Source organism: Bombus fervidus, chromosome 3 (assembly GCF_041682495.2).
Source record: "Bombus fervidus isolate BK054 chromosome 3, iyBomFerv1, whole genome shotgun sequence".
NCBI classification, from domain to species: Eukaryota; Metazoa; Arthropoda; class Insecta; order Hymenoptera; family Apidae; genus Bombus; species Bombus fervidus.
The window spans coordinates 3,818,898-3,841,135 of NC_091519.1; the positions used below are offsets into that span (position 1 = coordinate 3,818,898).

Below are 22,238 nucleotides of genomic sequence, written 5' to 3' on the forward strand. Positions count from 1 at the left end.
CTCATAGCAAGCGTTTCTCTTCCGAGTGACACGAATCGAAAACGAGCGAAACGTAACCGTATCGAACTCCCCTCTGCAAAATCGATCGACATCCCCTGCGAGCCACGTAGTTTTAGATATTTTAGCTAAGCAAGACCGATACTCGTGAAACTTATCGGCGAGACAGCTAGAACGATCGGCATTTAAATGTTTATCGTGCCATTTTCGAAAAGCCGAGACGATCGAGTTGCAGCCAGATCTACGAAAGAGCATAGCTTCTCGACGATTAATCGCAAGCACGAAAATGAAGCGCGCCCCAAAATTCTCGTTTCGCCTTCTTCACGATACGAAACTGCTCGCAACTGGTCGATCTACTTGTCCTGGGTCTGCACCATCTCGATCTCGCTTCCTTTCCAGATAGTCAATCCGATCCACGTTTTCACGAAATTATCGATGTACGTCTGGTCATCGTTTGGTTTCCGTAAACTCGGTATGCGAAGATTAGTTCGTCTTGCAGTAGCCACGAAGGTGAAAAGACATACTATTCACCATTTTGCTAAAAACATCTTCCACAATTAGTCATTAAGAGTAATGTGGTTATCTGCTCTGCTTGAGCCGATACTAATACATATATAATTGTTTCTTGACCGTTCGCAGAGAGACGCGATCGCGAGGAAGCGCGTCAACGGTAGTCGTAAATTCCCTGATCGATCCCCTATTTCGTTTAGGATAGTGGAGATGGTTGAATTATTATAACACTTGATTAACAGTTCAAAGATATTATGTATTTCCAACAACTTATAGACAAGATGCTTACGCTCGGTGCGGATGTGTAAGTTTGAGAGATGCCTGATATAAAGTCGTTGAACGAGTAAAGTTCGGTGACGATGTTGTCGCAAAGGAAAACTCTTGCTGGGTGGTGGTCGCACCACCACTGGTCGCTTGCGGGTGGAATCTTGTGAAAAATAGGAAAACCTACGTTTCCTCACTTTTTCACCTGATGGAGCAATAACCATAAGGAACCTCTTGACTCGAAGGTATTTTATGCCAATTAACGGCCTTAAAGTAAATCGGAAAGCTTCGTTTTATGACAGTTCCTTAGGATTATTGCGTTCCTCTTAATTCTATGCGCACAGCTAGTGGCCGCCTCGACCGTAAATTTTTTTCCAATCGAATACACTTCGTGCGAAATTCCGTGTTGATTTTCGACAAAGTTTTCTTAATTGTAGGTTCGTGTAAATATAAGATTCGGCATTAGAATAAATATATTTAGAATACGATCAATCTGCTATCTTTTACTCCCTTTTTTATTCGAATATCAAAGATATTTCAGAAACATGGTCTTAAGCTTTCCGTACACTTCCGATTAATTCGCCGATAAAAAATAATACGAAAGAAAATAACGCGAAAGTCGTGGAAAATAGGAAGGAAGGGAAAGATACGGAAACCATCTGGTCGGTTCGTAAAATATGCAAACGGCAGGTAGCGCGTTCAAGAGCAGCGCGGTTTGAAAGACACGTACGAGTCCAACGATTCTTGAACAACGATCTTCGCGGAAGCAACGGCAAATGTGGATGCATTTACGGTTTATCCGTGACGTCGAGTTTACATACCACGTGACCGATATGTTCGCCGGATAACAGCCATCGATGCGGAATTTTCGTTGGTGGCTGAAAAAACTGCCTCGAGATCTCGAAACGAAGAGGCAATGTTCGAGTTTGGACGAGGTTAGGAAAACGCCGGTTTTAAACTTTGCTCTCTTCTACTCTTTCTTTTTTCTCGGCGTAATTTAATTAACGCTGCCGGCGGGAAACAAAGCGACGAGAAAGCTCCGCTCTTCCCGCCCTTTTTATCGCAATCTCGTCTCTGAAATATTCTTGAACGATACTTCAACTTCCCACCCTCCTGTGGCATGGTCCAATTTTGAATTGCATTAAGAGCGAGAAAGCTTTTACCGACAAACCAGACGAAAAAATAAGGAAAGACCAAAAGTAGTCGTGGAACTTTGCCTAGCGATCCGTGTTGCAAACACGGATCGAAAGACAGACATTGGAAACGCGAATCTCGAGCATTGCTCGATAACGCTTTGCTTTGACGGACTAGTAAAAATCGAATCGTAAACTCTCGAACGTTAACGTTTCTCTTCGTTGTATCAAAGAGAATCGCGAATCTAACAGACCGGTCGTTTCAAAAAATTCCCAACTCGAACGCTTTCCACGTTAAAAAAAGGAACTTCCGACAAAGTGCGTGTACACTGGCGTACAAGTATAATAGGACGAGAGCGAGAACTGATCCCAAACGATATAAATTTTCGCAAAATGAGAAGGAAACGGGAGGGAAACACGATCGTTCCGCGAAGAGTCGGTTACTATTGTTGGTATTATTGCTTAGGCGTCCTTATCTTTAAGAGTGTACGTGGACCGAATAAATAACGCTTGCACGTAGCTACGGCCGCGCACAACCACGATTTTCTTTCTCCTCTCGTGGATGTTAATTTCGCGAAAATGAAGGAACAAGGAAACCGCGATATATCGAGAGGAGAAAGAAGCGCGCGTAATCTCGGGAATCATAGAGTTCGTCAAGGAGGAAACGAGGGAGCGAATTACCTAGTGCTTTGAAGACCTTCGAAACTAACGGGACGAGCAGACGAGAACCAAGAGGGTTACCCAAGGGGATTATCTTTGTGCCATTAGCTTTGGATGCGACACCAGGGAACCTCGAAGATTTCGTATTTGCGTGTACTGAGAAGCAAGCGCCTCGAATATACATATGTATAGTTGGTTGGTTCGAGTGTACGGCCACGTTTCAACTCGTTCCAAAAACACGATGGAAATTCTTGGCTTCTCGTCCGAAAAAATCGATCGACCAATTCGGTCAACTCGCTGGCTCTGTATCTTCGCGAGAACCATTTTTCGATACGTTCTATACGTGTTAACGCGGATCGATCACGCGCTGCGAAGTTTCAACGGCAATTATGACGCGCTTTGATCACAAGCCTGTCACGCGATCATGAAGACTGTCTCGTAAAGTGGGAGAACAGCTTTGTCGGTTACGATACGTACGCACGCGAGACACAACTCGCAACGCGCAACAGATAGCGCGCTTATGCTATAGCGCAATTGTGAGTATCTCATATCGGGAATAATTTCGGCAATCACGATTACGCACGAGGAATTCTCGCGTGATGTGACAAAATATAAATTCGAGGTCTCTGGCAAAAGTTCGCGCAACTCAGACGCGACCAAATTGCATCAACGATGTACGCATTGCTATTGAGCTGGTGAACAAACTGTCCGAACATAAGAATCACGGTGTTTAAACAAACAAACGAGCAACCCTCTCGATCGAGCCAAGCGATCCGTCGTTGCCAGTTCTTTCGCGAGACTTTCACATCTAGTGAGAAAATCATAACTTGACGATAGATCGCGAGGTAGACGTAGAACGTACATTCGAAACGACTGGCGTGCATTTGCAATGGTAATCGGAATAATCTCGAGGATCGAGTCGATTATGGGAGAGCAAGGCGAGAGAACTTGTTCGGCGTTCTTTTTATCGCGACTCAACGATCGATTGATTAGTCGGAAGAATCAACATTCGATCGAGCGAATTAGTTCTGTTTGCACTGATACCGACGACACGCGTTTCTTTCGTGTCAGATTTTCTTCGGACAATAGTATCATCTCACTTGATAACGTTGGAAGCACGCCGATGTGTATTTAAAGAATAAGTTGTTACTGGCACGTGCGGTTATCTTATCGTGGGATATCATCGGATCGAAGGGTCGAAGATCGTCTTAAATCGATTCAGATCGGGAGGAACGCTCGTCCCGAGTGCGACGCTCTCCCATTCCTTACCGACGATGCTTACTCTTACTTACGTCTAGCGTGATACGATCACCGCTAAACTTAGTTTTTGTGCAAAAATCCGAGACGCGAATTCGCCAGTTAATCTCGTAAGTGTTTACCGCCGCCGCCGCCTCTGCCATCAAACAGCCGTCGCTACTGCTGCAGCACGGTCATCATTATCACCGTGGATATCGTTATGGTCTATCGGCGATATCGGAGGACGATTTAACGCGACGCTAAACGAGGACTCGCCGACCGACAGAGCGGACCATAACAATTGAATCGTTTGACCCGTTTTAATTGGCAAGTTACACCGTTGCGAACGGGATGCTCGCCAGTAAACGAAGCGCTTACTAGTTCAGAGTGCTGTGGATTCTATCGGAAGAGAGTCGTCGCACAGAATTCGTTGGCTTTCGCAATATCTGTGCAAACGTTTGCACATCTGGCTGGATATTGTTCGATTCGGCAATAAATCCATAAACGTGACGGTTGAGTATAAAAGTTTGATTGGTGGTTTTCGATTCGTCTAATTCGGCGAGATTCGATTTGCTCGATTCTCGGTTCTCGGTTCCCGGGTCGCCACGACCTTCCACCTGTTTTATTTTAGACGCGCAGTAAGATTGATAAAATGGTGACGAATAGTGGAAGCAATGGAATAATATCGACGATAACCGGTAAGAATTTTGACGGGATTTGGTTTATACGATCGTTTTCCGTGTTGACAACGCGTTGCTGTGCGTGTTCGCTCTTCCGACAAGCTTCTCGTGATTTTCAGTGAAAACCGATGACACGGATGAAACAGGGGACGTCGACAAAGCTATATCGGCAACAGGTTAGAGGGCTCGTGCCGATGGTCGCGACAGATTCGCGGCTCAAATTGTCTTTTACTCCCGTATGTGTACCTTTCCTTCCCTCTCGTTCACAGGCTATGGTATATTCAACGTGATGCTGTTTCTCGGGGCTCTGCCGGTCGCGTGGACCGGCATCTTCGATACCACCACGACCGCCTTCATCATAGCTTCCGCCGAGTGCGATCTCAGGCTCACTTTCTTTGACAAAGGTGTTCTTTGCGGCTTCCCGTTCCTAGGTAATCTCGATCTCGTCGGGAGCCACTTGCCGTGATACTGTTATACCATGATTCATGTGATCTCGAACGCACACAGGTATGGCGTTGACCAGTTTCCTTTGGGACCACTTAACACCGCATGTCGGAATGAGAAATTTGTTCATCTTCGGCCTCCTAGTGGATTGCATTCTAAACTTACTCGCTACCGCTATCGATTCTTACTACGGGTTTCTGGTCATCAAGTTCTTCAACGGTGTTCTGTGAGTATCATCCCTGGTCAGTTCTACAATCCTGTGATATCCGATACCCGACATGTGTGCCGTGACACACGTGTGACACATCGCTTCGGTACATTCACTCGAAGAGTACGAATTTCAGCGCGGGAGGACCGTTCTCGATGGTTGCCACGTATCTTTCTGAATTTCACTCCCCAAGCTACAAGGCCAGTTTCACCAGATGGGGAAACCTCGCTATAAACGTAGCGATCATTATCCCAGCAGGTAAGCCATGCGTGTACTACCGGGTTTTCTACTTCTCTCGTCCCATCTTGGTCCTGTCATCGATCAAACGACCGTTTCTTTTCAGTCCTCGCTTTTCTGATCACTCCTCTGCCGTTGACCATCAACGTGTTCAATCAACGATACACCGCTTGGCGGATTTACTTGTTGGTCTGCTCGATCGTACCAATTCTCGGTCTCGTAACAGCTAGCATGCTGCCTCAGAGTCCCAAGTTCCTCGTAGAGAACGGTAAACTCGACGAAGCTCTGATGCTGCTTAAAAGAATGTACTCCATTAACAGAAGGAAGCCAGCCGACACATTTCCGGTGAGATTCAAATCTTTCGAATCTTTCCCATTTTACCTAATCGCGTCGCAAAGATTCGGATACGTACGCGAGACACGTCGTCTCTCGCACTATGACATTTTTACGTTACTTGCACTATTTTACTAAGTAGTATGCTGCATCTCAGAAACGGACCGTCTCCCCTTTCTTCGGTGAATTTCGTCTATCCTTTTCGATGTTTCAAATATGGCATAATTTGTTTCTAATCGTTTAATCATAAAAATTGTACGATTTTAGAGGACTTTATGGTTATAAGACGCGATATAAAGATACAGTGTGGATACCTGGGTGATAATTTACTCTAGAATCCTAAACATTACTTGCATCGTTGCTTCCTGTTTTCCCTTTCAGATTAAAACGCTACTCGTATGGCCATCGTCGCAGGGCTCCGTGTTTAAAACGAATTCCGAAAAAATACGACTCGCCTGTTACAACACCAAACTTTTATTCTCTTCTCCGTATCTGCGAGCCTTTATGTTTCTAAATTTTCTCCAATTCGGTAGCATGCTGGGGTAAGTTCTTCGGTTCCAAAATGAATGTTGCGTCGCGAAATCCTGATTCGATCGTCTATTAAGCGCAGATTTAACACGATGAGACTTTGGGTGCCGCATCTCTTCACCATTCTGAATAATTTCGACTACGAGAGGTGGACCGAGGACCGAGCGCCGACCATGCGCGAAATGTTGGATCGTCGAATGTCGGTTCCAGCCAGAGATTACTTAGATTACCCAGATTTCAACAACATTTGCATAACGGTGAGAAAGTGCGTGGCCAACGCTTGTTGATCCGCGATCGTTTCCCAACATTGGAATAATCAGAAATTCTTCTTAATTCTCTTTCTCTCTCAAATTTACTTTTCAGTGGAAAATCAAAGCGGTGGTATACCAAAATTCCTCCATTATCGCAGTCTCGGCAGTTGTGTTTTCGTTCCTCGCTGGCATGGTATACACTTCAAAGTTTAGAAAGAAAACAATAATGCGTAAGAACCGTTCTTTCGCTAATTAATTACTCATTAAGCTATGGTTACAAATGTATGATACCAACGAATGAAACATCTGACAACAAACATCATATATTCGCAACAATTTATTTACGTCCGATTGTCTTAACATATTCGTCAGAACGCATCCACCGTAACTATAGTCTTACTCAGGCGTCGCGAATTTCCGCGATACAAGAGGACCCTGTGCTCGTCGGATGACCAATCGTTCCTGTTGTAGTTGCCGCTTTCTTTATATCGGTGATAAGCTGTTTTGGAATAAACTGGGCACAATCAACTCCCTATATGCTGACATTGGCAGCCGCTATAATCGTGACGACAAGAATAACGGGTAATATCGTTACCGCCATGAACATCGACGTTATTCCTATTCCATTAAGGTAATGCTTGTGTCGCAAATAACCAGACGAACGTGTATACCTTCCTTATAACGTGATTCGTTTCTCTTTCCGTCTATTGTCGCGAAACTTGTGTTTTTTAAAAATTAAAAAACCAGCCTTTTCTAATTTTTAATCCAGGTCCACCAGTTTGAACGTGCTCATCGCCGTTGGGAACATAGCAGCTGTTTTAGGAAATTTTATTTTCTCCGCGTTATTGGACGTGGAGTGTTTGGTCGGGTTCATGGGAATGGGCTGTTTATTACTCGGTAAGTGAGTAGGGAAATCGAGAGCAACGCTACATACATATGTCACTATCTTCTAACTTGCTCATCTTCTTTGTTTAGTCTGCTTTTGCCTGTCTTTCTTCCATCCAAGGCCTGTTAAGATGTTGGAGAAAAATCATTCCATGTCCAACGCGTAACCCGTTAGCGACCGGACGAAACTCGAAACGAAGCGAAACGAAAGGAAATAACGCAGATTTCCGTAACTTGTCATGTTTAGCGTAATGTGGAAAAGAGCCATGCTGAAGAGAATGCTTTTTATCTGTGTGCAACTGTGATATTTTTGCAATGCGTTTCGGAGTTTCATTCGGAGCCAGGGCAGATCGCATTTTTCTATCCACGTTTCACATGCAAATCGAACGATTTTTATGTTACTTCTATCCGAGTATCGAATTACTGTAAATATAGTATTTTTCTAATTGGATTAAAAGGCATAGTTTCTAATTTCATGATTCCATTTCTCATATCAAAATTCCTTAAACGTCCAACCGTTGACGTTAACGTAAAAAACTTTCTCGTACGTCGTACCGACCAAATGTAATAACACGCTAAAACGTAAGTAAATTAGCCTTCAAGAGATTGATTTCCGCAAAAGATGAAAAATCCATCGATGATTCATTTCGCGAAACTTCGATGTGCAAAGTAAGACTTAATGCACACGAGCGACATTTTACCGTGCGATCCCGCTACGACCATATTTCTCTCTTTGTTTTCCTATTAGCAACTGCAAAGACATATTATCGCAGCGATGTCGCATGCTAAAACGTCGTTCTTAGAGTTGCCGCGTAAACGAACTTTTCTATTTTGCAATTTGATAAATGTCACGAAAACAGCATCAAGGTGAAATCTAATTAACGTCAGACTAACGGAATGTTGATAATGCGATTATAACGATAAATGATGCACATTATTAAAGTACGATGTATTGTTGAGCAAAGCAAGTCGTTTTATCGGAATCGAAAGTTACGTTCAGCGGCGCACCTAACCTTGCGCCAGTGTTAAATGTAAAAGGTAAAGCGTTTCAGTCCTCGCAACAAATTTCACATAATTCAACAAGAACTATGGAAATAATAGTACGAGTGGAACGTCTTCTTGTACTAGAAGTAAAATTCCATACAAGTTAATTTTTTAACACATCGCTACGTTATTTAGCCTTTTTACACCATATGCACATTAGCAGTCGTTTTATTCATTTGAGATCCTACGCGTCCAGAATGCACACGCCCATATTAGAATATGTATACAAAATCAAGTTTCTATGATATATGCAAAACAAACGCAAACATTATACATTTTTCAAACGTGTAACATTCTTTAAAACTGGTCGAGGGAACGACGATAATTAATGTACAAGCATAAACGATCGAAACATTAGAACCTGTCATTAGCGTCTTTGTTTAAACACGTTTTAACAGTATACATAAATATGTATATAAACTTCAATATTGATACTAACCACCAAAATATTGATTGCTTCCAAGAATCTTATTGTTTCTCCAAATGTAGCAAATCAAGATATTTAACTGTGATACAGGCGAGATAAATACCACGTTCGGATAAGACTTTACGATACATGCGATTGGATTTCATACCGATACATTGAAATAGGGACCTTGAAGATCACAACTTGGAGCTAGCGAGTTTAGGAATTATATTTAGTATCTCTAAGAAATCTATTTATATGAACTCCATCTATTTATTTTGCAATCTTTCTTACCAAGGACCATTTGCGAACTTTCCATTGATCACTGTATATCATTCAATGTATTTTTGTGTCATAATTTTAGAAGCTCTAAAGTTCTCTTGTCATTCTATTGTCATTCCCAACTTTATCGCTTCAGCATAGAATAATATTACAATAATGATAATTCCAATATTCACCGCTCTAAATCGTAGATGGCACAATGAAATCTCAAATATATTGTACGATCGGTATTTCAGAACATGCGATGCAAAGTTCTATAAGGTGCTAAATCTGTTCTATGTATATTTTGTATATTATTCTTCTGTCGTTGGTCAATGGTGATGATGGTGATAGCCTATTTTGTACGTTGTTCATAACAAAAACCGAATATCATAATAGTTATAAAAATATTAAAATTTGTAGTGTAAGAATTAATAGCTTAATTTACACAATTTTAATTACAAATAACCAATGATGACAAATGATCAAATTCATGATCAAATGATCAGTTCTTCTGATTGCTGGTAATTAGTATTAATACCGAAAATTGTTTTCGGTTATCAATAAAACTTAATCACGACGATACTTTTTTGTTTACTTTCAATCATTGTCAATTTTTATTAACATTACTGATAACACATGATAATCAATACCTGTCAATGTCAATACCAACTCTGGTTCTAAACACACATACGAATGACAGAGGGCGTGAGGTGTACTATGTACGCAGGAGTAAAATAAAAGCAATAACTAGTAAAAATGGCTATTAGTTAATATATACATCAATAGTTTATAACGTGTCTCTCAGTGTTATTATATATATATAGAGAGAGAGAGAAAGTATTAACCGGTTTGTATGACGTTTTCGTATTATTGAATTTTCTTAAGAAACCAATGAATATTCGAGAAGACTATAAATGTGTGTTATACTGCAGAGCTAGAGAAATATAAACGCTGAATTATCCTTAGGTTAAGCAGTTCCATCGAGATTGCATTGTAAGATTATCTTTTATATATTTCAACAGGCATATGTTTATACATTAGTTTCTATATGTATATAAAATAGTGTTGTGTGATATATCAACAGAACCACTGCTTACAAGTGCTCTAAAGGTTTTAAGATGGCATTATCCCGTATCAGTAACTCCTATTTATCGACAAGTTTATCACAGGTTTCGCATACAGGTATGAAGTTTATAATTTACTTTTATGTACGAGTTTATATCTGTTACTACTATCTATAAAAATTGAAATCAATTAAATTAAATAATGCTCTCATAACATTTCGTATTATTATGAAATGGCAGATTGAAACCGATGTCTCTATGTTATTTTTATTTCTTATACATTTAAATTAATTAAATAAACAAGTAATATCGATTATGTTAATAGAAAAATATTGTTACCTGTATTAAATTATATGTATATATGTTACATTATTGCTGTAATTATATTATACTGCAACCATACATTTCATCAGAAACAATAATAATGATAAACATCTTCACAATGACTGTTCCATTCTATCAGTTGCATGATAATTAACAACGAACTGAAGTTTGATGCGTGAAAACAGTTTAATATATATATAACGATAAAAATTATAAAAAACAATATTTTAACTACTTGTCAGATTTCTTACAATTTTTTTTATTTCTTTTTTTTTTCATTACACTGTCATTTTTTATCTGATTTCTTTTGATGACAATTTTTTCAGCAAATACATCGGTAGGCAAAATGCAGTGTATCCGGTATGCAGCCGTTCATCAAAATCGCATGAAAAATCTTCACTTCACAAGTGTCCGTCAGTATCCCGATCCCCCTACTCTATCGCTTCCTACAAACGTCTCCGAAATATTTGCTAATGAGACCGGGCGATTTACACCTGAAAGGGCACGAGACATCGCTGCACCGGTACTATTATATGGGAAGAGTGATTGTAGATCATTTTTTTCGCAACAACTATCAAAACCAACAGAACGTTCAAATGGTTTGGAAAACTCCAGTGATACACATGTAGATTCGTACGATTGTTTTGGAGCAGTTAGTTTAAATGGATCGATGCAAAGCAACGTCCCGAAACCATTTTGCTCCAATGGAAAGTCAACGCATTTGAACATGCCAGGCGGTCAATGGGCGAGAGACGGGAAATACATCGCCGAGGATATGCAGAAATCTCATTATCGAAGCACTCGTTTACCTCAACTAAAACTGAACAAAAGTAGTTAGTAAGAATACCATGAAGCCAAATTTTCTCAATGATCTTCCATGATATTTTTTATTAGAATATTGGTAGTCTAAATCAAAACTTCTGCATGTGGTGTAGGAATTACATAAATAGAAAATATTTTTTACAAAATGTATTTTAGTAGTAAGCTTTTATCAGTAATTATTATAAAGTTCTTATTGACGAGGAAAATAGTGTAGAAATTGTAATCTGTTACTCAGGTCTAACAAGCCGTGTCACAGAAAATTCACTTTTTAAGCCAAAATACATCTATAATATGGGATATTCAACAAAAGCATCTCAACCGCCAAATAATTTATTAAATGATGGAAAACAGCAGGTGGTTACGCCTATAACGCATTTATCCAAGAAAGAAAAATTTAAAATAATAGTAAAGCAATATGGGACTACTGTTGTCATATTTCATGTAGCGCTTTCTCTGGTATCTCTTGGTGCTTGTTATGTAGCCGTAATTAGGTTCGTTTTTGCATAATCTACTTTTTTTTACATATAAGCTTCTTTTGCGTTGACACTTTTTAAAGTTTTAATTCTACAGAATGTTATTCGGTTTCTCTTCTAATAAAACATAAAAATTAAAGTTATTCGAGAAATAAATACTGAAAAGATAGAATTTATATATTACTCGCATTTAAAATAATTTCATGCATTGATTATAGAAATATTGATTTCAGAGGTATAGATTTAAAACCTATCATTCACTTTATATTTAACATAGAAGATGACCAAATAAATGGTGTCATTGGTAATACGTCAACTTTCTTGGTTGCGTATGGTTTTCATAAACTCATGGCACCTATTCGGTTTCCAATAACGGCAAGTGTAGCACCATTTCTTGTAAAGTATTTAAGAAGAATAGGACTTCTTAAACCTCCAAAAAATATAGAAAAAAATAAGCAGCAATAATATTCAGTGATTGATTATAATAATTAATTGCTTGATACTGTATAATTTGCACATATGTATATCTTGTAATTAAATATTTATAAACCAAATTGATTAAATAAACTTACATACACATATAAACCATTTGTTTTTATGTATATATATTCAGGTTTATTATATAAAGAATATAATAGTTGTAATTACTTTACACAACGTCACGTATATTTCATATATGATACTTTGCGCATCTACTATAAGTACGGCAGTTGTAGTTACAATATTTTTACTAGTAAGTTTTTCTTTTATTAATCGCCGTAAATACATGACATACACAAAAGCTCGGCAGTTTCAATGGACGAATTGATCAGTTATATTGGAACAATAATTGCGTTCGATACGCAAATCTTTACTGCGTTTTTTCTATTCGGCTCGCAGTTATCGAACCCTTCGAGATTTGATTACGCATAGGAAACATACGAAAATGCCAATCACTTGGCAAACATGTTTATGTACATAACTTTTGAAAAATATATTATAGTACATAGTAAAATTAACGTATGTAAGTATATATACAATGCAGTTAACCTAGAGTAATACACATCTTACAATTTATGTAATTTTATATATTTCAAAGTTATGCTTGCCTCAATTGTTTTCTACAATGGCAAACTTTTTTTAAATGCAATAACAGAAAAGGAATTTAAGATCGTTGATAAAATTGCTCAATGTTAAGAGTAGAAAAGTTTTGAATATTTTTGCAGGTCTTAATTAAATATTGAAAAATGTTTCTCAAACTGTTTCCTTAAAGTATAAAAGTTGTTCGGGAGCTTAATAAGCGTAATTGTTCTCAATTTATTGATCAAACCTAAAAAGGGAGGTTTGAAGCTACAATGACACATAATAGTATCCATTGTTTTTTATGCATATTAGAACAGTACACTTATAAACATTGAACACATTTTCTGCAGAGCATTTATAAACGATTTAAATGACGAGCTATTCCGTTGTGATGAGTTATGAGTTCTATTAATGCAAACAGGAAGAATTTATTACTTAAAATATGATGCAAAAATCATCTAATAATACTTGTAAACTAAGCAATGATTAGTTCTAACATTTTATACAGACCTTATGCAACTCTCATAAAAATACAATAGAAAGATTCACAAATATCTTAAAGAAGCATACAATCATCTCGATAAAAAAATATTTTGGCACAGTACATTTGTATAATTTTTGTTACTCTTTATAATGCACTGATAAGATAGAAAAATAATATAAAAATGCATATTTCATCGAATGCATCATTCGGATCTCTTCATACTAAATTAAATTTATTAACATTACATTATATAAATTGAATAATTTCAGATGCAACAAAATGTATATTTTTCCACTTTAATTTGATTATGTATTAATTGAGCGTGATATTCAATTAGAAAGGCAAAATTTTTCCATTTTTGTTGTGTAAAACTAGTCAAGTCTTTAAACGTACGCCTCAGCACGACGTCCTTGTATGTGATTGAAAAATTGTCGCCAACTAGTCAGTGTTTTACTTGACCACACCCAAAAGCTACTTGTTATACCAACAATCATAGCCATTAAATATTTTATCATGAAAACCTCAAATTCTGGCCGTCTCCCAACATCGCGGGTACGCTCTCCAACTGGGCACGGCATCGAATATAAAGATTGTGGTCCAGGCCTTGAACACATCTCCATGTTCCAAGTCAACATCCACTGGTCAAAATATGCTTGCTCATAAAATAAGCAAGCAATGACAATCAAGGCAGGAACTATGTATAACACAGAAAATATGCCAATGCGTATCATTAATTTTTCTAGTTTGTCAGTCTTTGTACCATCGTGCTTCATAACAGTACGTATACGGAAAAGAGAAACAAATCCGGCCAATAAGAAGGCAGTTCCAAGGATTAGATAAACGCATAATGGTGCCAAAACAAACCCACGTAGAGCCTCAACATTCCAGAGGCCCACATAACAAACACCAGACAATATATCTCCTATAAAAATAAAGTAATACATTCATAATAAGTACATGAATTATATTAAAAATAATTTCTTCTCGCGTTTTAGATTATTTACCTTCTACCTTTCCCAATGCAAGGATAGTAACTGTTTTTATTGCTGGAGCAGCCCAAGCTGCTAAATGAAAATACTGTGAATTAGCTTCTATTGCTTCGTGACCCCATTTTAACCCAGCAGCTAGGAACCATGTCAATGTTAAGATGACCCACCAGATACTGGATGCCATCCCAAAAAAGTAAAGCACCATGAAAAGTACTGTACACAATTCATGCTTGGTACCTTGGGATATTGTTGATGCCATTTGAATTCTCATATCTAAAGGAGGTGGAAAAGGATCTCTGCAAGCAATGGAATTGCCAGCTGCCCAACCAATCACATATGCCAATGCTACCATAAGGTAACATACTGACAAAAAAATAATTGGCCTTTCAGGATACCTACACATAAATGTAATGTGCATAATATAATATAACATTATTACATATTTTAACTAATATATTCAAGGAAAGTTATACAAGTGTACATCATGTTAGTACGAGAATTTTATACTTTTTGTATTGTAATAAAATTTACTATAATATATATCTCATAAAGGCATACAATATAATACAAACAACCATGTATAGGCAAGCATTTATATTCATAATTGCAAGTTGTGAATTAAAAGACTGTGCTTTTAACTAATGACTCTAATTAAATTACCTATTATAAATAAATATGAATACAATTACCTGAACCTATCTGTGTCAATGAGAAATGTCAGGAAAGTGAAAAAGCAAGAAGCTGCACAAACGGAGGCCCAAGTGCCAACCCAGATCCTTGAAAATCGTCGTTCCCTTTCGGTGAAAAACATTCCATCACAAGGAGCGCCGCAATTAAGCTCAACTTTGTCGCCGACCTTCAGCGAGTAACCAAGTTCATGCGGGACCTTGAACTGCATTGGACAAACAAAACCAAAATCCCTGGCACCGAGCATAAATCCGCTACCGTACGGTTTTGGTCCTCCGGTCCAGGACGGTTGAAATTCAGGTACAGGCATAAGAGGTGGCGTATAAACCGGTGGCGAGGGTTCAGGCGGTGTGGTCTCGTTGTGACCCACGCATAATTCAGGACCGCCGTTTTCGGGTAACTTGGAACAATCGAGATTATCCGGCCACGCGAAGCCGAAACTGTTCATCAATCGTTCACACCCTGTTCGAGCACTCTCGCATAACGATCTGCAAGGAGGTATTGCTCTGTCAATGATAGTGCATACAGGCGCGTACACCGTGCACAAGAAGAAACGAAGATCAGGGCTGCACTTCATCTTGACCAAGGGTGCGAATTGATGAACTTCTTGGCCAGCATCTTCTTGCTTTTGATGGTTCATTAGATTTGGCATAATCGTTTCATTGTACGGAATATTCATGCATAGGTTGATCGTGATCGGTTCACATCTTCCGTGATGCGCCAACGGATCTTTCGCATGAAAAGCATTGACACTGAATACGGCCACTGAAAGAACATAGATCGTCGCGTAACACGGAATCATTGTTGCGTATCGTTGGTCGTCCGCCACTTCCGAGATCAATCGTCACGCGAAGTAGCTTTCGAAAATACGCGAATGCACCACGCCTTTGGACATTACCAACGAATCGTGCGAGACATAATAATACTGAACGGTAGGAGCAGGGGAACGAACGTACCTAGTACGTAGTGATGATGATGGACGCGACCGCAGTACTGTAAACAGAACACGGTGAATACGTTCTGATAGCAAGGAAACTTATCTGAAATTTATGAACGATACTACCGCCATCTGTGGAAAATACGTCCAAACACTGCGCATTCTTCAAATTAGCAGAACATTCGAAAAATCTCTATCTATACCTTCAAAGGTAAAATAATAGTTTTTAAACCATAAATTATGCGTAATATATCTATGTGTAAATAAATATAAATATAATCTAAATCTAAACAAAAAAAGTAAAAATAATCAGTAAATGATTATACTTTAGTTAATATTACAATGTCTTTATTAAAGGTAGAGGTTACATAAATGAGAAGACTCGATGTCAATCGATTCATTTTGATTTTATTTCTTTCCCGACATACAATGCACAATACGTTCGATTTCGTTAGTTGTAATGTTTATTCATCGCAGATGATTAGCGTTGTCGTAAGTACTATGGTTGTCATTATTATATTTTCTGTTTTAATTATATAGTACATACGTACTCGTGGAATTCGTGCACTTTCAGACGGGGTCGCACCTTCGGGCGGTCATCATCACTGCATACTGTAATGGTAGTTTTTCGAGTCTATACGAATTACCCGAAATACGATTCACAAACGGCCTCGTTATCGTAAACAAATAAATAATTTATCTCCTCGGAATATTCTCAACTTGAATCGTCACATTAGACATAGGAGGTCAGCCTTACGATCTTACGGTTAGTAACACTTAAGATTCAATACGGAAGATTGCAATATGTCGAGGAAGCCACTTTTTCGTCTTCTTGCAATTTCAACGGTATTAATAACCATTCTGTGGCATAAAACGAAGGAGAAGCCTGTTATTAAAGAAAACACGATCTGACGGAACGATCGAATGAACTCCGCCTGTTTTTGCCTGTCGCACCTACTGATCCTTCCGATCGAAATCAACGTTCCTTTTTCTAACACGCATCCCTATTAAGAAGAAAAAGGTCACTTTGGTTACCACTTACACTCTGCTCGAGGGAACCAACTACAAATCATTTATACATAAATACCTATCGACTATAATATACATATACATATACATATCTGTATTAATGCCACGATTTATCGCGTATAAAACAACATAATAATGAGGAAGACGATTGATAATAATAGGTTTGAAATTTTTATAGCGAGGGTAGACAAGGAAAGTAAAATTATTTAGTGAAGTGCATAAAACTGGTTTGCGTAATATCATATACACATATCTATATTAAATGCTATACCCCTTCAATTTTTATTACCGAAGTTAATTCTCAAATGGATCGTATACGTTCGTTGGACCTATTATTCTTCTTTTCCTTTGGAATACATATATGTATAGAACAGCTGTACAAGCGGGAAGATCTAAAGATCTTTGGGCGGCTTAAAACGTTATGATTGGCACAAAATACGAGGTGCTTCGCAAAGTGTACTGTGAGACATCTAAGAGTCTCACTTTCCTTTGAACTCTGAATGATTTATTTGTATTTCTCACTCGCAATGGGACGCACTAAGATTATGAGACAAACGTTCATTAAATTATGGCACGACCTGCGCGCTTTTTATCTTAAGACGTCCCAGAAACGTGAAATCACTGTTATTACTGCTGTAATGCTTAAAGTCTTTCTTCTCGAGTACCCGCAAATATATATTAACTTTTACGCCTTGTATATTACCTAGCTGATCCATTAACTCGTTAAAGGTTATGATTAATTAAACACTCGTAACAAATTATAAGCGTCTGGTAGATCAGTTAGGGATACGTAATTATATTCAAATAAACGTTTTCTTTAAAACACATCCAGTAATATACCTACTTAGAAGTATACGAATGTATTATCCTGAACCTGAAAGGAAGACGAAAAGTGGCTCGTGCCTCGTGTTTTTACCTCGACAGAAGTCGATTATCCTCTGCTCGTACACAATCACGTCGTAGTGTGCACGCAAATCTCGTTATGCACATATAGGATTAGAATTGTGGTATACGGTCAGAGATTCGCTGGCAAATACGCGCCTGTACATAATTACGTGCAAAATCCGCGCGCAATGCAGAAGAGAGTTGCCTCTTTCGTGATTAGCTCTTTGGAGGTTATGTTATACATGCGAAGCATATATGCCATTGATCTTGGATTTTTGGCGTGGCTAGATAAATTTACATTTCTCCTCCAAAGAGTTAAGCCTGTTCACTCGCCCCGAAAAAACATAATTGATGCGATCGTCTTTATAATAAAATTGTGTGTATAATTAATACACGTTTCTTGATTAGCACCGAACTTAACTACTAGTCAGTTTACGTACGTGTTTATGTGTCCACGCACGGTCTACTCTAAAGTGTAATCGTGTGTTTAAAACTTCGAGTGAAATGCAATTCATTCTTCTGCCGTTGCGCCGTATGACACGCAACAAGTAAATAGAGATTAAAATACTTTCGAGACATTCGAAAAAATGGACAGACTTTCTTGGAATATTCAGCAAGATTAATATATATAATGCTCTTGCGTAAATTATCGCCAGTGCGCATTATATTATATTTATTCGTACTTCGCGTACGTGTAGATATATTTTCATCTATCTATCATTCTATCTACCGTTCTTCTAGCGACACTAATCCGTGCCCAATTAACGTGTCCGAGTGTGTCAGGTGCGTGTATATCGCATCGCGTAATTTTGTACACGATGAAAAACGAATTACATGCAGGAATAATGTATCCGTAAAATATTTCTATTTACAATCAATAATTTTATGGTTCTCCAAATATGAATATCAAGTGTTAATTTATAACTAGATTTTATAATCAAACTTTAAGCCAATGTTAGGCTTAAGATTTATGCTCTTGTTGGCATAATTTTATAGTTTAGGCAATATATTTAAGATGGATAAGAAATAAAATCCTTATGTAAATATACTTGTTATATACTTTGGATCAAATTTTAAGTAGATAATTGTTGTAAATTAAGATAAAGAGAAAGATTCTTTGTGTGACCCAAGGTGGCCTGGCAACTGTCACCCAATACTTGTATAATTTTAGAAGCTAAAGAAAAGTTTGATTAACAAATATTTCCTATAACGATACACATCTTTCTTTGTTTGTATTAAACAATGTATTTTTCATATGTGTACGAAATATATGTTGAAAAATCTCTAAACGAATATAAAGACGTTTGAATATGGTTATTGAAGGCCGTTTTAAATCCTTTTAGTGTAGCTATAATGAACTTGTTAGTGTTTGCATTCCTCTAAAGAGCATTTACCATATTAAGTAACATATCATTTTATCCAAAGAACTAACAGTGACCTTCGTATCTTGATATTGTCGCTATAAAGCAATTTTTATCGCTATATACAATGTTCTCCACTATCGTTTCAGCAATAAAGTTTTATGGTGGCAACAGTAACTAGGCCACTCTCTGAATCGTGCCTTCAACACATTAATTCAAAATTCTCAAATCTCTCAAAACTAATAAAAATCTTTCATGATTAATATTTATCTATATTCGAAAGTCTCTTAGATTTGAAATTTATGGCAATTTTCTAAAAAATAATTTAACAGCTACTTGTGGCTCTTGTAAAAGGATTTAGTACTTCCTAAGGAAAGATGATTTATAGTTACCTCGAGTGAGTTAAGCACCAGAAACTTATGCCGAAATAATGAGAAATTATACGGAATAAAATTTCGTATTGAGCACACTATAAAACATAGTTTTGAAGATCAGTTTGTCTTGGAAATGTACATTCAATTTTATTCCCGGATGGTAGCTTCGTGAACGTCATTCACGGTAATCTATACGTATCAATACCCGTATACCGATATAATTTCTATGAATTTCACGCGTGACGTTCACGCACACAGCCATTGTGTGTCCGTTTCACGGAAAAAGGTACTTATTTGGTTACGCGGATCACGATATAACACGCGATACCTGCACACGTCGAATATAACAAAATGAGTAACGAATGAAACTGAAGGAATTTAGTAGTACAGTTGCACTTTTGAGCAAACGATCGCTCTCATCGCGTATCGTAGTGAACATTTCGTATATTTTTTCTATACGCAACGAGATATATCGTACGCCTGGGAAGATATATATTTGGCACTGGATTCCCATCGACAGAGCTTCTCAGGTTCAAATCGCAATTCATCTCGCGTTAATTAATTACGATCGCGCTGATCTTATATTAGTAATGTCGATCTTTTATTCAAAGAATAAATATCTTTATCGTTTAAAACTGTTAGTATAAAAGGTAAAGGATTATTCAATTTCTGTCCCATTTAATTTCAGGGTCTCCTTATTCGTTTTCCAATTGTTTGTCTCGCCTCAGAAAATTAAACTGTTCTGAGACACATCCTAACTATAAGTATAAAACTATTCAAGAATTTGAACAAAAATAAAAAATTCCAACAACCGGCATTACTAAGACAGGATCGAACAAAGCGATAAACACTGTCGCAACAATGAGCGACGCAAAATACCGTTTTTCTTTGCTACATATTGGATATACTTTCGCGTTTTTGTTCGTGTATCGCTGCGATTAAGATCCGCGGAACCCATCGAGATCAAAGGAACGATATGGAGCAACGATCGAGAATTTTAACGAGGAGAACAGCGTATACGCTCCATTCATTCCGCTTATAGGGACTCAGCAGCCATGGACGCGACTTCCAGGCCCCGTGTTTCAATAGTTTCGAATCGCGCGTACGAACCGATAAATACGTTTTGTTATTGTGTATCAACGCGCGGTCGTTTAGGATATGAAAAAAATATACGCGGCCGCGCGTGTATTATGACTAGATAGCTTTGTAGTCCTCGTTTCGGCGATCGAAGATCATAATCATCGATCCTGTCATTTTTGCCAACGCCCGTCTCTCCATCACCGTTAAAACGCGTATCCGCCGTTACGCTGCATGTATGCATGCGACAGAACATAGATCGATCGTACGACGATTTCGTGAGACAACAATCTGACTTGAATGTCGTCAAGCCAGAATATCGATAAATACGGACGATGACTGACAAGTAATATCCTCATTTTGGCGTTTCTGAACGAAAAGCGATAGAAATTTGTACGCATTTTGTGTACTATGTTGCACTGAATCGCATGCGACGATAAAGTTCGAATTACCGAATTTAAGAAATCAATTCTTAAATGCGTAGATACACTTCGTAGATGAAATCATATAAAATTAAACTATGGATTTAAAAACGCGTGATTTTATTTTACTCAAAGTAAAATTTTATCTAAAATACTCGTTTTAAAGTTTGAAAAATATTTTTATTCCGAGGAAGAAATTTATCTTAGCTATGTATAAATTTTACAAACGAGGAGATTACTTCTATCAGTGACCTCTCGTACAAATCGACAGATCACATCCTATCGTCGCAGTGAAAATCGATTTACGATATTCTTTTTACATAACGATTGAGCATAAAACGCCGACGTAAACACCTAATCCTAATTTGATCTTAGTAACGTCTCTAAACACGAGTGTCTTAATCGCTTAATTAAAGTACAGAGTTGGCTCATGACCGGCTAAAACACGCGGAGAGATCGAACGTGGGTAGGGAACGATCTGCGATCAATGCTCTTCGAGCCGTATCACGAAGAAGACATCGTACGACGATGATATGGCACAATATTTCCCTTTATCCGTTTCTTTATCCATTCCTTAGCTCTTCATCGCGGTGGATCGCCTGGAGTAGCCTCGTCTTGTTACCGTTTCACCCTGAGCTTCGCACTCCTTCCTCACCCGATCGATTATTTCTGCCACCAGCTTCTCTTCCCTTTCCCTCTGTTTCTCCCAATCCGGTCCTTTTGCGACCTGTTGGGGCAAATTTCACAATTTTTGCCCTTACTCTTTCGACTGTGATCCGATTGATCGAACGAAGAACTCGCGAGCGAAACAAGCAGACAGGCAAACACGCGCAAACCGGAGTGTCATATCGAAAGCTTTTCTTCGTTTTCGCATGCTTGGTGCTTTTGATCGGCTACTGACAGACATCTAACTCTACTTCTTACTATACATACAGGGCTTTCTCTGATATGGTCCTCGCCAATTTCAAACAAATTTTGTGGCGTGACAGTATTTAAAATACTTTTTCATCCTCCTATTCTCCAAATCGTCTAGACCATCAGCCTCGACATAATTTAGCCATTGTAAAATTCTTTGGATGGGAGAGATATAAATAGTATCCCACTAAATTTCACTGGAATTGACGAAAACTGATATCTGAATCAGCCTTAATAAATACACAGGCAAACT

At 38.1% G+C, this 22,238-nt stretch overlaps 4 protein-coding genes across 7 annotated transcripts in view; 2 read left to right on the forward strand and 2 right to left on the reverse strand.

The window, feature by feature from the left end:
* The first annotated feature begins 3,635 nt into the window (after positions 1-3,635).
* On the forward strand, positions 3,636-7,842 carry LOC139986022 (synaptic vesicle glycoprotein 2A). 2 transcript variants are annotated; one of them, XR_011799543.1, is made up of 12 exons: positions 3,636-4,498; positions 4,600-4,656; positions 4,750-4,911; positions 4,988-5,150; positions 5,269-5,390; positions 5,476-5,714; positions 6,084-6,244; positions 6,313-6,487; positions 6,594-6,711; positions 6,953-7,063; positions 7,251-7,378; positions 7,457-7,842. XR_011799543.1 is itself a non-coding variant. In XM_072001028.1 (12 exons), the coding sequence occupies exons 1-12, from the start codon at positions 4,453-4,455 to the stop codon at positions 7,531-7,533; spliced, it is 1,608 nt and encodes a 535-aa protein (XP_071857129.1). In that variant the 5' UTR covers positions 3,640-4,452; the 3' UTR covers positions 7,534-7,842. The 2 variants fall into 2 exon arrangements, 1 of the variants encoding a protein (XP_071857129.1); XM_072001028.1 differs by having other exon boundaries at positions 3,640-4,498; positions 6,953-7,112.
* Positions 7,843-9,702: 1,860 nt separating this feature from the next.
* LOC139985479 (uncharacterized) lies at positions 9,703-12,348 on the forward strand. The gene is made up of 6 exons (XM_071999943.1): positions 9,703-9,927; positions 10,013-10,073; positions 10,165-10,262; positions 10,795-11,301; positions 11,526-11,781; positions 11,997-12,348. The coding sequence occupies exons 3-6, from the start codon at positions 10,199-10,201 to the stop codon at positions 12,226-12,228; spliced, it is 1,059 nt and encodes a 352-aa protein (XP_071856044.1). The 5' UTR covers positions 9,703-9,927; positions 10,013-10,073; positions 10,165-10,198; the 3' UTR covers positions 12,229-12,348.
* Fz (frizzled class receptor) lies at positions 11,041-15,998 on the reverse strand. The gene is made up of 3 exons (XM_071999942.1): positions 14,988-15,998; positions 14,314-14,693; positions 11,041-14,231 (listed from the first exon to the last, which is right to left on the reverse strand). The coding sequence occupies exons 1-3, from the start codon at positions 15,785-15,787 to the stop codon at positions 13,693-13,695; spliced, it is 1,719 nt and encodes a 572-aa protein (XP_071856043.1). The 5' UTR covers positions 15,788-15,998; the 3' UTR covers positions 11,041-13,692.
* Positions 15,999-16,308: 310 nt separating this feature from the next.
* The window catches only part of LOC139985476 (protein tramtrack, alpha isoform-like), a 45,355-nt gene continuing 39,425 nt past the window's right edge, over positions 16,309-22,238 (reverse strand). For 2 of the 3 annotated variants that reach the window (XM_071999940.1, XM_071999941.1), the window contains exon 7: positions 16,309-21,797. In XM_071999940.1, coding sequence (XP_071856041.1) covers positions 21,645-21,797 — 153 coding nt within the window. In that variant the 3' untranslated portion in view covers positions 16,309-21,644. The remainder of the gene's footprint in view (positions 21,798-22,238) is intronic. The other variant, XR_011799419.1, reaches the window with a different exon arrangement.